Below are 15,206 nucleotides of genomic sequence, written 5' to 3'. Positions count from 1 at the left end.
CAATCTTTGAATGAATGAATAGACGGTTTGTTAGTTTGACAAGGTACAAAAGTGCTCGTTACGAGTACGTCCCAGCACAAGGGAATGTGCTCGTAAGCTCGTCAGTCTGCACTGACCGTAGAGCGAGGTGCTGGCGGCGGTAAATGCACTGCTATAAATAGATCTAACGTTCTGATTCGTGCGGTTACTCCAAATCCAATACATTCTCCATACACATGCCCCATATTGCCAGAGCTTTGCCAAATCATTCAGATAACCTGCTCGTTGCAAGATTTTTATCGTGCGTACATCAGACGAGACGGACCTATGATGGATTGTACATGTACAGTGTATGTTGAACTCTACATATAATATTCCCAATTTACTTAAGTCAGTAAATTTTCCGTTAGGGATTTAATTGTATAAAACATATATGATCATAATTTTTTGTTATTAATCCTGTTTTTGTGTGTGTAATATTAGGTACCTACCTGAAACCTGAATAATACCTTACCTACAAATGTACAAAGATGTGACCCAAAAAATGAAACAAAAAAACTGCGACATGTGAGGTATGCTGTATGTGAGCCATTTAAGAGATTATTTACGACTGAAATGAGCTGATGAGCTTTTAAATATATTAAATGCAGCTCAATAAATGAATTCCTTGGAAAAACAATGGACCAAACCACGAAGACTCACAAGACAGGAAACTACAGGAATTCCTATTGTTTACAGTTTACAAAGCTACAACTCGACACTACGGGTATCTCTGGCAGACTAGACGACATCGCACGATCCATTACGGGTTAATAGCCGTTTTAAATAAACTTTAGTCGAGCGGTAGGAAAGCTTCGATTGTTGTTGTTTACTCGTGGACTCACGTGGGAGGGGTGTCGGGGCGGGCGGGGCGCGCGGGGCGGGCGGGCGGCGGGGGAGGGGCGGCGCCGCGCCCCCCCGCCCGTGAACATCATCGCGGCATGGCCCGGCGGCCCCCGAGCATCCCGGCGACTGCTAAAGCCCCGCTACTCCAGAGCCGCGCGGACGCCTGCTTGCGTATTTATAAACTGAATTCCACACGCTATTCGTGGCCGGATACCACTTTTTACACGACTTTCGGCACTTACGTCGTCCGGAGCACTGAAGAGGCACGGATTGTCTGGCGCAGTGACTCAGCACCACAAAGCCCGAATGCCCTCCGCTGATTGTTTCGCGTCATTCCAATTTACATCAATTAGGAAGAATGCTGATGGAGAATAATTTATGTTGCGGACCGCACTTGTGCCAAACGGAGCGATGTGTAGTGATCTTTTTTTATTGATACGAATTATCATATCCATCCAATATACTTACGCACCTATTGAAGCATAGGTACCTATCTACAATTCTACATAGATATTAAAGTATAGTAGTAGTGGAGAGGTATTGCCTACATAGGTACTAATGAAAGTACTTACAGAAACTTAATCCTAATTAAAAAAAAAACTTTATTGCTTGACACCTTGAGCTGTTAGAGCTTCTAACTGATAAATGCTCACTTTGATGACATACTGAAAGTCAACATGATCAACGGTTTTCATAATAGGATTGTTATTAAGTAGCTATATACACTCGCGAGCAACCAAATCGACTCAAGCCTTGACGGCGCAAACATACATTAATACAAGTAAAATTATGAATAGAAATAATAAAAATGATATGTCATTTAAAAGCTTAAGATGTCAGCTTTAATTTGATATCATTATTATTGAAATCCATTCATCATTTTTGAAATAAATGATGTCTGAACGCAATTGTAGGAAAAACGGGAATTTAGGAAAAAAGGGTATGGGTATCGTATTATACAAATTAAACAAAAAATGTTAAGATAAAAATTTATTTATTTAAATCAATACTTTGTATTGCCCCCTCTTGCCCTAATTACAGCCTGCAGCCTGTTTCTCATAGACCTTATCAACTTTTTGACAGTTTCCTGAGGAATGCCGTCCCACTCCTCTAATAAAGCTGTCTTCAGCTCGTCCACGCTTGCAGGGACTGGATTCCTGGCCCGAACTCTTCTTTTGAGCTCGTCCCATAAGTGTTCGATGGGATTCAGGTCAGGACTGAGCGCAGGCCAGTCCATCGTGCGCAATTCCTTCTCTCTCAGAAACTGCCGACTGACTCGTGCCGTGTGGCAGCGGGCATTGTCGTGCATTAGCACGAAGTCTTCACCGACAAATTCTGCATAGGGCACAACATGACCGAGTAGAATGTCGGTGATGTACCGATCAGCTGTTAACCCGCCTCCTCGGCCGCCTCCAGGCACGAAAACAAGTGCGGTTTTTCCCTCTAGAGAAATACCAGCCCACATCATGCAGGAACCGCCGCCATATGCTACTGTTTCAGCGAAACAACATTGGGCAAATCGTTCCCCCGGACGCCGGTAGACCCGGCCTCTCCTGTCACTGCCATGCAGACACACTCTGCACTCATCAGTAAACAGGACCGACCGCCATTGCGCAATGCTCCAATCGAGATGCTCTCGAGCAAACTGAAGACGCGCTTGTCGGTGGCCTGCAGTCAATTTGGGGCCTGATGCAGGTCTTTTTGGTGTCAAGTTGGCTTCCTTCAAGCGTCTTCTCACTGTCCACTCGCTGACAGCCACTTGTCGTACACGTCTCAGTTCTTGCTGCACATCAACGCCCGTAAGGTGTCGATTGCGCAGCGAGGTTGAGACAATGAAGCGGTCGTCTCTCTCTGAAGTGCAGCGGTGGCGGCCCGTTCTTGGTCTTCGATTGAAGGCACCAGTCTCTTGGAACCGTCTGTATACTCGGGATACAGCAGACTGGCTCAAGTGGAGCTGGGCAGCGACTGCTCGCTGACTTAACCCTTGTTGCAGCAAGGCAACAACTTGAGCAGCTTCTTCTGGTGTGGTATCCATGGGTTTGCGAAAACAAGGAATACAATGCAACGAGATGTGTACCGGTCAACTTGCAACAAGCGACTGATAAGGTACACCGGATGTGGAAAGGTTTTATAGCGGGATCAGGTAGCGCAAGGCGTGGATTCCTAATGAGGTAATTAACACTGACGGGCAATTAAAATGCGTCATTAAATCTGCGCTTAGTTTTTTTTTATGGTATTGATCTTAATTGAAAGCCTAATTCTTCAGCTTTCGAATGACATATCACTTTTATATTTACCATTTATCGTTTTAGGAAAATCAATGTATATGTGCGCCGTGAAGGCTTGAGTCGATTTGGTTGCTCGCGAGTGTATATATATAGTATGATACAGAATTTAATCCACAAAGAGGTAGTAGTTCAGCTGTTTTTAATTAAATTAATTATAGCTAATTCACCTTAAATAATTAATTACTTACACGAAAGAGCCTTCTCCAGTGACTTATCAATGTGGCTAATCATTTGACCACGGCGACCAACCCTAGTCCAGCTCTCATGTTTGCTATTCCTTGTTTCACGGGGAAATTCGAATAAGGGTAGTTTTTTTTTTTGTATCAGATGTCTTTCCCCGTTAAACAAGGTATAGAAGACTCATCAGCTCACGACTCACTAATGAGAGGCAGACACTAAACCACGGCTCTCCTTAAACGTTGAACTTTATCCTAAAGTGGAATTTAACTTTTTTGCCTGTAGCAGGTATGCATGTACCTTTTGTACCTATAGTCGTATACATTATGATGTACCCTATATCCTATATTATATCTCTACAATCTGCAACGAGCGGCGTTGCACAGAACTAAACTAATAAAATAACAGTAAAACCACCGCATCACGGCACACTGCGGTCAGCTTTACGACCAATAGCCGATAGTAACTTCAGAAACAAGCTTTTGTACTGTCTTATATTTAGGCCATAGAGGTAGATACGAACTTTGATTATATAACAACCGATACGAAATGGTTTTGGTAGCAACAGCTTGAGAATGGTACAAAAATGACTAAAATATTATACTTAGACTTTATTATTTAAAGTAACTTAAATTCTTAACGTAAAACTAAACTTGACACAACGATCTAAGTAGGTACTCTTCGGTTAAGTTTATACGTAGTGATACATAGATACTTTATGATTAAGTACTACATTAATTTAATCAAATATGTTTACCTCAGACTGTGTGTGCTTCATAAATTCTACTTTGTATTAGACAGTTTCCACGTGCATCGTGTATGTCCCAATTAAAGCTTCTGACTTATTTCCTGTCCAATACGGTAAACAACGTATATGACAGCCGAAGCACCTGAAAATAGAAATATCTTGTAAATAACCCGCAATGGGCGGTTTCACAATTCTGTCATATCCTATTTGCTTAGCAAGATAAATATTGAAAGCTGTATACTTTATACAGCATGTTTATTTTGTAAGTATGTCTATTTCCATTTCCTGGGCTCTTCCAAGGACTGACACCAGTAGATCCCACTGAAAAGGCTTGGTAGCTGGACAACCACCGTTATAAGTTTAGAAATACATAGGTGCAGCCACCCTGAGTGACGCCCCATAGCTACGTTTATCAGATTTTGTTCTGCTTTACTAACAGCAATATAAGTCTCCAAAGACAGCGGTATAACGAAGGCGATCCGGGGCACGATGGCGCGGCGGCACCGCTCCATCAGCACCAGTAGTAGCCTCCTGAACCCCGGGGATAGCTGCAGCCAGTCGCAGCAGTAGATGGACTGGTTCACCATCTCACTCTGGAAGAGGAAGAAATACAGGGAATGTTTGTTGCGGCTTGCGGGTGTGCCGCAAAAAGCCTAAATATGGGACAACCTCTTTCACATAGAATTTGTACATCTAGTATAGGAGGACTTAGTATGTAGCGTGGGGCACCCCTGCAATGGCTGCAGGTATGTCATATATAGATTGTAAATCGATCAATGTGTTGTTTTTAGATGAAGGACTCTACCTTATAATATTACCTATATCATGGTTTCAAAAGGTCCATTTCGTTGAAAGTCGTAGGTAAATGGAGTACCTACCTATAAATACCAAAGCTTATAGTATGTTTTTATGGCCTTTTCTAACCTAGATGGGTAGTTTGTTGTTTATTGTTTTCTTACCTCCACTTTTAACTGAGTTCCGTAATAACAGTAGCTTAGAAGCTGTGCCAGTATACATCCGAGATACACTGCCATCGACACAAACTCCGCCGACAGAATACTCAGCTGAAACATGACTATTATCAGTAGGTGCAAAGTTGTGGAAAACTAGTTAAGTAACGCTGAGTTGCACGAAAAGTCGACCTTAAATCTATTGCTGTCTTTGTGTAGGTACTTACGGACTGAAAGTCACAGACTCAAATTTAATTTCCCTTCGTATAAGTAAGCATAGGTAGGTACACTGCGTAACTTATAGTTAGGTAAACATAAGTCGTTAAGAGTAATCGCAGTACATAAAAGTAAATAAGTAATATTTAATAGGCACTTACGCTGACAATTTTGTACAGTGTCATACAAATAACCCATGCAGATACCAGAAACTGCAAAACCATCGCCTCGAAGAATATTAATTCCACTTCGTTGATAAACCTGTACGAAAATATTTTAATAAAATTATTGTGGCATCTTTAGATCGCAGATATTTTGTATTTGTCTATAGAGCGCTGGATGCGGGCCGCCTCCGATCGGACAAGGTGGAAAACAATACGGGAGGCCTATGTTCAGCAGTCGACGTCCCATGGCTGAGATGTATAGAGACACATCTAACATCTTTATTATAAACAAATAATTATATTTAGTAACCTACTATGTATGTATGTAAGTACCTAGCATTTACTATTTTCAACCTATTATTATTATTACACCTAAGTAGGTGGGTAGGTACGTAGATTCTAATTAGTAGTGTCAAGCCAAAAAGTGGATTAAAAAAGAATAAGTGGTATGTAGTGGTAGATAACTTCAACAGATGTGTTTATTTACATACTTACTAGCTTTTTATTGCTTTGGCTGAAAGCATCGTAAAAAACTATCAATACTCAGTAAATTATGTTAGATTGTTTTTACTAAAAATAAAGTGAAAAATTAATGGCAATTAAAACTGTTTTTCCACACTCCGGCCAAATATTTTTTTCACGAACGAGATTTTCAGTAAAAATCGTGGTTTAGGTAATGCCGGCCACACACGTACCGGTATACCGTTTAAGTTTCCCAGTACGTGTGTGGCCGTGTAGGGTAGGTTAAGGGTGGGTTGGAAGTTACGTAGGAAGGTACTATTTGGAAGATTACCAAAAAAGGTAACTTACAGGTTAACTAATTATGTTTTTTTATTAATGACGGTAGATAGTTTTCCTTATCGGTACATAGGTTGGTAGGTACTCCTAATATGTATAATGTATGTAAGTACGTAAGTATGCAATGCACATTACCAAACAATCTGTCGAAAGTGTAGCAAACACCTCACGAATCTTTTCTTGAGTCTCTCGCGCGCTTCGTATCCCATATCTTTATAACCGACCAGATCATTGTTATTACAGTTTAAATTCCCGTCTATTTTTACGCTTTCATCGTGAGCATCTACTAGATGTTCGAGGTTGTATCTAAATATTTGGAGTTGTGTTTTGCCTTGAGCGTAGAAAGATACTATAGTGCAGTCCATTGTGACGTGGCCATACGCCTGGAATGTTATCAGCACAGTCAAGTATGCTATGGCTAGCTCGAATCTGAAACAGGAGAATGTTTGAACAATGTTGGTCGTTATTCTTGGTGATCGTAGGTAGTGCCGTAAATAATTTAACATCGTGATGGTACGGTCAGGTGCAGAGAAACCTGACACCCCTCTCATAGTAACAATGTTTCTGAGAGGGGTCAGACTTTGTACCATCACGATGTTAAATTATTTACGGCACTGTGTAGGTACTGTACATGGACGAGCGACCCACACGATTGACAAGAGTTCATGAATGTTGTCACGATCTTTATGAAAATGCAACTAGGTTAACTATAACTAAGTGGTTTCAATCCTCTCGTAAGAGAAGTACCTACTTATGTTCCTTGGTTTCGATGTCTATCTACAGCTTACTTTAAAGTAAATAATATAAACAATTATACCTAGGCGGCATTGACGTGTCAAACGGGAAATAAGCAGTGAAAGCCACGTCGACCCCCAAAGCTCTGTTGACGAGCGGAAACACTGCCCATAGCGTCCCACATGTGAAGATAGCTCCATGGTACAGTGTCAGGAGACTAGACATTTCAGTTGCGTTGTGAGACATCGACTGGTCGTGGTTGGGCTTCGAACAGGCGAACAGAGGGCCTGAGGGTGGATCATAGTTGATTAGTGGAGGAAAGGGGATAAAAAAATAGGGAATTAACCGCACCTGAACGATAAAGCTATTGTAAACGTTGGTGTTGCAAAGTGTTTTACTGAGCTGAAAGTGGGTGACTCAGAGGGTCAATCTGAGCAACTTTTGTTTGGCTTCGAGGACTTCTGGAAACTTTGATGTCACTTGAATCAATTTTTATTTTCATTTCTAACCCCCTCTCGGCTGTGTATACCACTATTGCAATACCCTGTATACTTACCCATGTATTTTGCCGATTCGTTTAAATTCTTAATTAATTTATCAAAGTCTCTATGTAAGTTCTAAGAAATCGAAAGAAGTGGCTATAGCTACAGTCTATGCTCAACATACAACATAACATCTCTCTCGGCTACTAAATACTGACCATCGATGACCCGGATCAGGCGGTCGATCCTTCGACTGCGCAGGTTGAAGGCGAGTTGCTTGCTGAGCGTGTTGAGCGTGGTCAGCAGCACAAACAGCACGTTTATTATCATGTCCGTACTGTGGCGACTCTGGGGTGTGAAATATGGTTAAAGTAATTACTGGTGTACTAACAAGCTCTATGTATGTAATTCGACCAATATTCCTGTGTATCTATTTTTTCTATATTGTTATGTAGCTAAGCTAGCCTGCAGTGGGCACGGAAACATGGACACCGAATAAAGATTTTTATCTTGTATCTTAATTACTTTCTGCTCACGAGCTGCTTTTGACAATATTTCATGTCGTGGCGGACGTCTTTGGCTTTGTCCTTCCTATTGATAAACCCGGAATATGGCATATAGGTATTTTATAAGGTACGTTACGAAAGCGAATTAATTTAATTGAAATCCTATGTCTGCCTCTTTAGGAAATAAAATTCACAAATTAAAAACCATAATTAAGAAATAGATTTGTTATATTCTCACCTTATAAACTTTAATAACGTGTTGGAGGTTGTAAAGTAATACAAGACAAAATGCGACAGCCCTGTAAGCAGAGTGCAACATGTACTTATGGCGAGGTATGTCTCTCATCACTATCTTGAAGTAACCCACTCGGGCCAAAGCGTTAAAATGGGGCCGGAAACATTCAAAAGTCGAAAAGTGACCCATAATAAGTTATCAAAATAAGCTGTAGGAATATCGTGACTAATTTCTTCGCAACTGAGCGTATACTGCTTCGAAATAGCCTTTTATACCTTGTGCTAGCTTTATAAATCAGAAATCCTCATTAACAGAGCAGGAGGTGTCAGTCAAACAGTGAAATTATCAGGAACTACCCATAATTATGGCCATTTTTAATAGTCCATTATCAGTTTTATTTCATGAAAATTACTGCCTCAAAACACTAGTAAACTCTTCATTAATTATTAGAGCACTAATAACCAGACTTTTGTACTACATAGGTTTTTGTGGTTGTGAACTTAAATAGGTGTTTAATTATAAAATGATAATATTTATTAATGACCAATCAGAAAACAAGCCATTTGGTAGAGCCCAGGCATTCATCGCGACTCCTCATGCACGGCACGGAATGTGAACGCATCACTCTGTGTATTCAATATTTTACATCACACGTTTTGTACTGACATACTAACTTCTCATTTGAAATTCCATTTCAGACAAATAATTTCGTCAGAACCAACAATGTATTATGCTATTATTAACATTAATTATAAATTACACCTACAAATTACATCTTTGTTACAATTGCATACACAAGATTTCGTGTGGCTAGCTTTCAGCGTGGATACTAAGTTTAGGATTGTCTCAACACTTAAATTTGATTCACTGAAACACATTGTACACTTGGTTATTATCACTCGACTAGTATTTTGGGGCACTGTCTCTTGGGTGAGGTTTCGTCGTCGACGGGTTCCTTGCGTTTGAGGGATTTGGTGTCTTCCTTTTCGTCGTTTTCTTTCTCCTGTTGGGGTGCGTCGGTGACGTCGTTGTCAACGTCGTCTTCGTCGGCGGGCGCCTTGTCGGGGTAGTCGCTGTCCAGGCGCTCGGCCGCGGCCTGCGACGTGGCGTGCTGCCGGCAGTCCGGCTTCTTGCTCACGGCGACGCGCTGCGACAGCGCGCGGCTGAGTTGCGCTATGTCGGCCGGCGCGCCCTGCAAGCCGAAATGAAAGTTATATTTTATTATCAAAAATGTTGTCGTGCACATAGAGACCTTGCACATAGACCTTATATTCAACAGTAGGTGATAAAAGGCTTATTATTAAATTATCTTCCAAACATTATTATTAGAATATGTAAGTTAACTAAATTAAAAAGCACATAATAGGATTTGATAACTAACTGAATTTGGAATTGTCTTTAAAATTAACAGTTTAATAACTTTAATCGCCAGTACTTTGTATTTGGCGGTTTTCGAAACTGCAGACATATTTATTTACAGACATATACAGGGTGTTAACTTAATTGCGTTGGAGCGGGAAATGGTAGATACAGCTGATGATACTGAACACGATAAGACATTAAAAAACGTATTTTATTTGCTTTAAGCTGACCAACATAAAACAGTTTTATTTAGTACATTTTAAAGTTTCATAGTCACCCTATTCAGGTTTAGGTACGTTTGACAGAATGACCATGAACTTGAAAGCCAAGATCAAGGCCAAACAATTCAAAGCCAAGGTCAATAAAAAAGTATGCGTGCATCTGCACCACACTCGTGGAGCTACATCGTCAAGGTACCTACCGAGATTTTGGGTACTCATACTCAAAGTACCCAAATCCATTGTAGACATTTCATTTTACTCCATAAGTATCACTTTATTGATACACAATTATCTTTTATGAATACAGAACATTTTCATTTTATGCTTCATAACATAGGTCACACGTATTCACAGCACATCACAACATAAAACGAAATGAGGAACAAGGCTTGGTAATCAAAAGATAGAATTGTAGGTACCTTTTCCCTTTTAGGTAATACTTAATTGTAAAAAATGATTGTATTCAAGTAAACAACAATGACTGACTGACAGACTAGATCCACAGAGAAGGTAATGACTATCATAAATACTCGATGGTTATGATACGCGAGATTGTTATTATTCTACTGGTATTTAAAGTGAGGCCATACTTATTATAAGGATTCCCGTACTATTCGTCATCAAAGACGTCTCAATCGCAAGTACACAACACAAATCGAGATGAGCGAGTGTAAGTAAACCAATTCGTCATTGAAGTAGACCCTGTTATCATCCTGTTATGCATTGTGTTCTTTTAACTTTAGCTGCATACAGACCGGCCAAACGAACGCCAACGAACGGGTTTTGTTGACCTTCGTTGCTCAATCTGCCCCTGTATTATGTATGATAAATGTCCATCGGTGGGCGTTCGTTGGGCCGGTCTGTACGCATCTTTAGGTAATAAAAGAAAAATAAAATGTGGTGAGTATCAAGGGTGAATAATAAACGCTTACCTTATTCTGAGTAAAAAGGTTTAATTATTATTCTGAGCGCCTAGAAAGTCATAAATTATATTCTGTACGATCTATCAAACTTTATGACAATCAGCTGTTTAATTGTTGATTAGTATGTCATTAATCACCATGAATAATTTCAATTTTATTTAATAATTGTTATTACCTACTGTTTAATTAATTACAATCATAGTTACATCAAATAAATTATGAAAAGTGAAGTTGATAACAAATTTACAGTGTGTGTTCTTTTGCAATCGAATGTCTCATTGGTTATGTGTTTGTGTAGGGTGACCATGTTTTTGATTAAGGTAAAACTTTCCACTTTACTTTAGACTTTAAACATAAATATTCGAGATTCTGATGTTTTTTTTCTTAGAAACGTGCTTGGTTAGACTAATACTAACCCCCATTTCCCGCTCAAACGCATTCTAGTTAACACCCTGTATTATTAGTAAACGTATTCAGAACATCTAGCGTTTGTGACCACAATAACTCACCATAATAAGATACAGCTTGACCTGCTGCTGCGCATCAGCCGCCGTGATCCTCAGCGACTTGGTCCCCGCCCGTTCCACCACCATGTCGGGCCACAGCTTGGTGTTCAACACCACGCGCAGCGAGCCGGCCACGCGGGCCACCAGCCGCGCGCCGTCGCCGCCCGCCGCGTCGTTCAGCCGCAGCACGCCGCGCCCGCGCTCGCGCCAGCTGCCCGACTCCCACGCGAAGAGGCGGCACGATATCTGTGCAATGAAAGGGGTGTTATCAGTCACAATTTTTACGCCGTTTGTTAGGACTGCTAAACATAATAAGTTGATGTTTTTATTTAGATCAAATAAATATTTTCACCCAAATCACAATGGTATTATTAATCCTAGAACTCAATATTTAAGTACCTAGTAAGCAGGAAAAGGACAATTTCTTTAGTAAATCTGAACCTTCGAAAAAAGAAGTATCCAAGTTGTTACTCCATATTTTTTCGGTAAAATGCTGTCTCTCGACATCTCTCACGTAATTACGTGGTCGAATACACGATCTGTGATCAATTCTATAGCCTCAATAGCTTCAATATATCTAATTTTGAGTAGCTAGAAGTATATTTTTTGCAAACAAAAAAACTGTCACTTAACTTTAAGATGCCGAAATTCGACCTCCTAAATTTAGGAAGTCCCTAACGGATTTAAGTAACAGAACGTCAGTGGTGAAAACCATTCTACGATCCTTAAAATGAGTTAGAAGTTTCCTAAAATTTAGGATGTCTTGGTGAAAACGGGCATTAGAGAAATTATGAATAGGGGTTACTTGAATCTTTTTCAGTCAAAAACAAGTGGGTACTTCTATTCTATTCTATGTCGGGGTGTAAGTACCTGCACCTGGCTCTCTCGAGTGGAGCCTGTGAACTGTCTTCCTAAGCTTGGACCATTTTCCACCACGCTGGTCCACTGTGGGTTGATAGGTTCACATATCTAGATGTGTTAAATCTAAAGGCTTAACAGAAAAAAAAACTGCATACTTATCAATAATTGTGGTAAGTATTACTTTTTCTGGACTATAGTACCTGTAACACATTGGTCTCGCCCTCCTCCCCGGTCATGGTGCAGTTGCTGGTGGCGGGCGGCGGGCGCGCGTGCGAGCGCTCGTACTCCGCCGCCGCCGCCGCCAGCCCCTCGCCGCCGCCCTCGCTAGAACTCTCCTCCTGGAATAGAGAAGGGTGAGGGTGTGTTATTGAACAACCTTAGAATAGAATATGGATTATTATGGAATAATTGGTGATAATACACCTTATTACCTATTTTTCCTGTACCTCCTGCGGGTTGACTGGCAGAAAATGCTTTTAGCATTAAGTCCACCCTTTGTACTTTTATTTGTAATATTTGTACAATAAAGAGTTAAATAATAATAATAATAAATTGGTTGTACCTTTTAGATTTTTATCTGTTAATTGTAGGAAATTAATTTTACAAAATAAAGTTCAATTTAAATATGTACTTCAACTAACCACAATTGATGTAGCTAGTGATATTTATCCTTGTATTGATTTTATATGAGCCAAGTAGGATGTTGAATTAATAATAGCAAGCATGTTGAATACACAGTCTCAGATTTCTTGTTTTAAACTGCCCAGAAGTTTTTAATTTTAGCATTTTACATCAGACAATTATGATAATCATAAACATTCATTAAACAAAGGCAGCTGAAATAAAACAAATAATGTTATCACGGGCAAAACCTCAAGATGAAATTGCTAAATGGAGAATCTGATGATTCAGAACTGAACCTAAAATGATTGAATCTAACATAAAACTTAATAATTACCTGATTATTTTCCTTGACAGAGCTTGCAGCAGCACTTGTGAACAATAGTTCAGAAGTGCCGTTACTTGAGCTGTGCTCCGCATCGGCATCGCCATTGTTCACATTCTCCTTCATCACCACTCGCTCGCTCAGGTTCTGTCCAAACACAAACCCAGTGGAAGACGTAGCGGCTTGAGCAGGGGCTGGCACAGGGTTTGCACTTCTCGGGGTTGCATTTGAAGAACCTAGTGGCATAAACTTGGGAGCCTCAGCAGCATCCTCCTTTACTTTTTCTTCTACATCATCAGTATTTTTTTCTTCTTCATTCTTTTTCTCTTCTACTTTTTCTTCAGTCACTTTTAGGAATGGATTGCTAGTAGGCTTTAGCTGTGGAGGCCGTAGTACTGACCCTGAAAAACATGAAAAGTTTTATTGAACAGAATCTTTGCATTTTAATGTGGAAACTGTAGAAGTCAAGGACAGCAAGTATGCGCCTTAGAATTAGAAGATAGTTAATGAGAAATTAATTGATGAGATAACAGAAAAACTCACCGAATGCATTACTGCTTTTGTTTGAACTAGATGCTCCAAATCCTGAAGAGCCAAACCCTCCCAGTCTAGGTTTGGCAAGAACCACTCGGGACGAGTGAGGCGGCCCATTATTGACGTCTGAAATGAAGTTGAGATGAAGTAATTTGAATAACCAATTGATACTACGTTTTTGGGTGAGGTTTATTCAACATATAAATAAAAATTAAATACATAGCTGTGAATACTGACCAGATGTGTGACCTATAGTTTCATCTTAATATCTAAAACCTAAAGAATATATCCGTAAAACAACTTAAACAACAAAAAAATATGCTGATGATGAAGCATGACATAGGGCACAGTACGAAGCTTGGTTTTTGAAATAATATTTTTTCATCTAAGTAAATGTATAAAATAAGTCATAAGGAATAGAAATAACCATGTACGAATAGATATCATGGTTAAAATGAGATAAAAATCGTAAATTTACCTTGCTTAGCATCTGCCATTGTCGTCGAAAAGAGAATTTTTATGAGTTGCCAGGATCAGTCTGACTGATCATCAAGAGTTCCTGACTTCCTGACTTGTATTTTTTTATCTGAGTTTTTAAAGTGCTTAGCGCTATGTTATATATGCTAATTTATGTATTATTTAAAATTACAAGGCAATTAATAGCATAAAGTTATCTTTTTGGTAATAGTGACTCGGAGACCGTTTTTTTTCATGTTTTTTTGTATGGCAACTTTGTTTTATTTTTAAAAGGACGACACAGATCATCGGACACAGATACAGAAATTTCAGTTAGATGGCGGGCATAGGCACTTGTTTTCCACGCCGCCGCGCGGGCCGGGATACCTCCCGCGTTAAGCTGCGTACAGACCGGCCAAACGAACGCCAAATAACGGGTTATAGCTGAACACAAAAGAGTAGAGATTAATGTTTTTGGAACTAAACAGATTTAAACCTGGCAATAAAAAAAAACTTGTGATTTGTTGTCTGTTTCTATGGTTTGAATGTCAAACTCGCCCTGTTCCTGTATAAACAAATCGAATTTTGCTTAATTTTGGAGTTTTGTGGATTGTTGAGTTTGTTCAAGAGGTGAAAATGAATAAAACCATTCGCAGCGAAGCTAGACAGATGATTTACAGCGTTTACCTACGATGTTTGGCGGAGAATGAGGCTGGAGAAGTATTAGTCAATATATACGATGTTTATGAAAGAGCAGCGTTTTATACTGGTGAGTAGGTACTTAATTTCTAACCATTAACATACATTGCTTATATTTCTTGTAAAAAAGTACTATTTTGATGTAATAAAATGCATTTTAATGTGTATTTGTTATTCTTATAGAGGTTAGAAAATACTAGTGTCAAACGTTACATGACAGTAGGGTCTGGATGCTAATGTTGTTAAAACATCAGGTCTAGATACTTTTTTACTAACCCCCGACTCAAAAAGGGTATCGATAAGTTTTACAGCTGTAGGTGTCTATGTGTGTCGGTCTCTCCGTGTTAGAGTACCTATTGTAAAAATATGTGTAAGAATATGTAAGAGTCGGTATAAATTCCCCAGACATAATAATTTGCAAGTCATTGCTTTTCTGACCAATTAAATAATTTGTTGCAGGAAAATCGGTAAACACAGTTTTAGAAGAATTGCCGGGGCACATTTGAACTTTATCCTGAGGAAGAAAAAACTGTAA

At 39.6% G+C, this 15,206-nt stretch overlaps 3 protein-coding genes across 3 annotated transcripts in view; all 3 read right to left on the bottom strand.

Annotated features, from left to right (window-relative positions):
• LOC105383046 (putative protein kinase C delta type homolog) overlaps positions 1–1,127 on the bottom strand; it is a 39,836-nt gene extending 38,709 nt beyond the window's left edge. The window contains exon 1 of the mRNA XM_048628965.1: positions 864–1,127. Within this exon, the coding sequence (XP_048484922.1) occupies positions 864–953 (90 nt within the window). The 5' untranslated portion in view covers positions 954–1,127. The remainder of the gene's footprint in view (positions 1–863) is intronic.
• A 2,811-nt stretch (positions 1,128–3,938) lies between these two features.
• Positions 3,939–7,840, bottom strand: LOC105383022 (odorant receptor 23a). Its single transcript, XM_038122628.2, has 7 exons — positions 7,641–7,840; positions 7,023–7,227; positions 6,341–6,634; positions 5,405–5,504; positions 5,037–5,141; positions 4,515–4,670; positions 3,939–4,219 (listed from the first exon to the last, which is right to left on the bottom strand). Exons 1-7 carry the CDS (start codon positions 7,750–7,752, stop codon positions 4,172–4,174), a joined length of 1,020 nt encoding a protein of 339 aa, XP_037978556.2. The 5' UTR covers positions 7,753–7,840; the 3' UTR covers positions 3,939–4,171.
• A 298-nt stretch (positions 7,841–8,138) lies between these two features.
• Positions 8,139–14,150, bottom strand: LOC105383045 (ran-binding protein 3). The gene is made up of 6 exons (XM_048629176.1): positions 13,995–14,150; positions 13,526–13,642; positions 12,995–13,383; positions 12,237–12,374; positions 11,179–11,421; positions 8,139–9,355 (listed from the first exon to the last, which is right to left on the bottom strand). Exons 1-6 carry the CDS (start codon positions 14,011–14,013, stop codon positions 9,059–9,061), a joined length of 1,203 nt encoding a protein of 400 aa, XP_048485133.1. The 5' UTR covers positions 14,014–14,150; the 3' UTR covers positions 8,139–9,058.
• Between the last annotated feature and the right edge of the window lie 1,056 nt (positions 14,151–15,206).

The sequence above is a fragment of the Plutella xylostella genome, chromosome 22 (assembly GCF_932276165.1).
Source record: "Plutella xylostella chromosome 22, ilPluXylo3.1, whole genome shotgun sequence".
NCBI lineage: Eukaryota > Metazoa > Arthropoda > Insecta > Lepidoptera > Plutellidae > Plutella > Plutella xylostella.
This window is presented reverse-complemented; position numbering and strand designations above follow the sequence as displayed.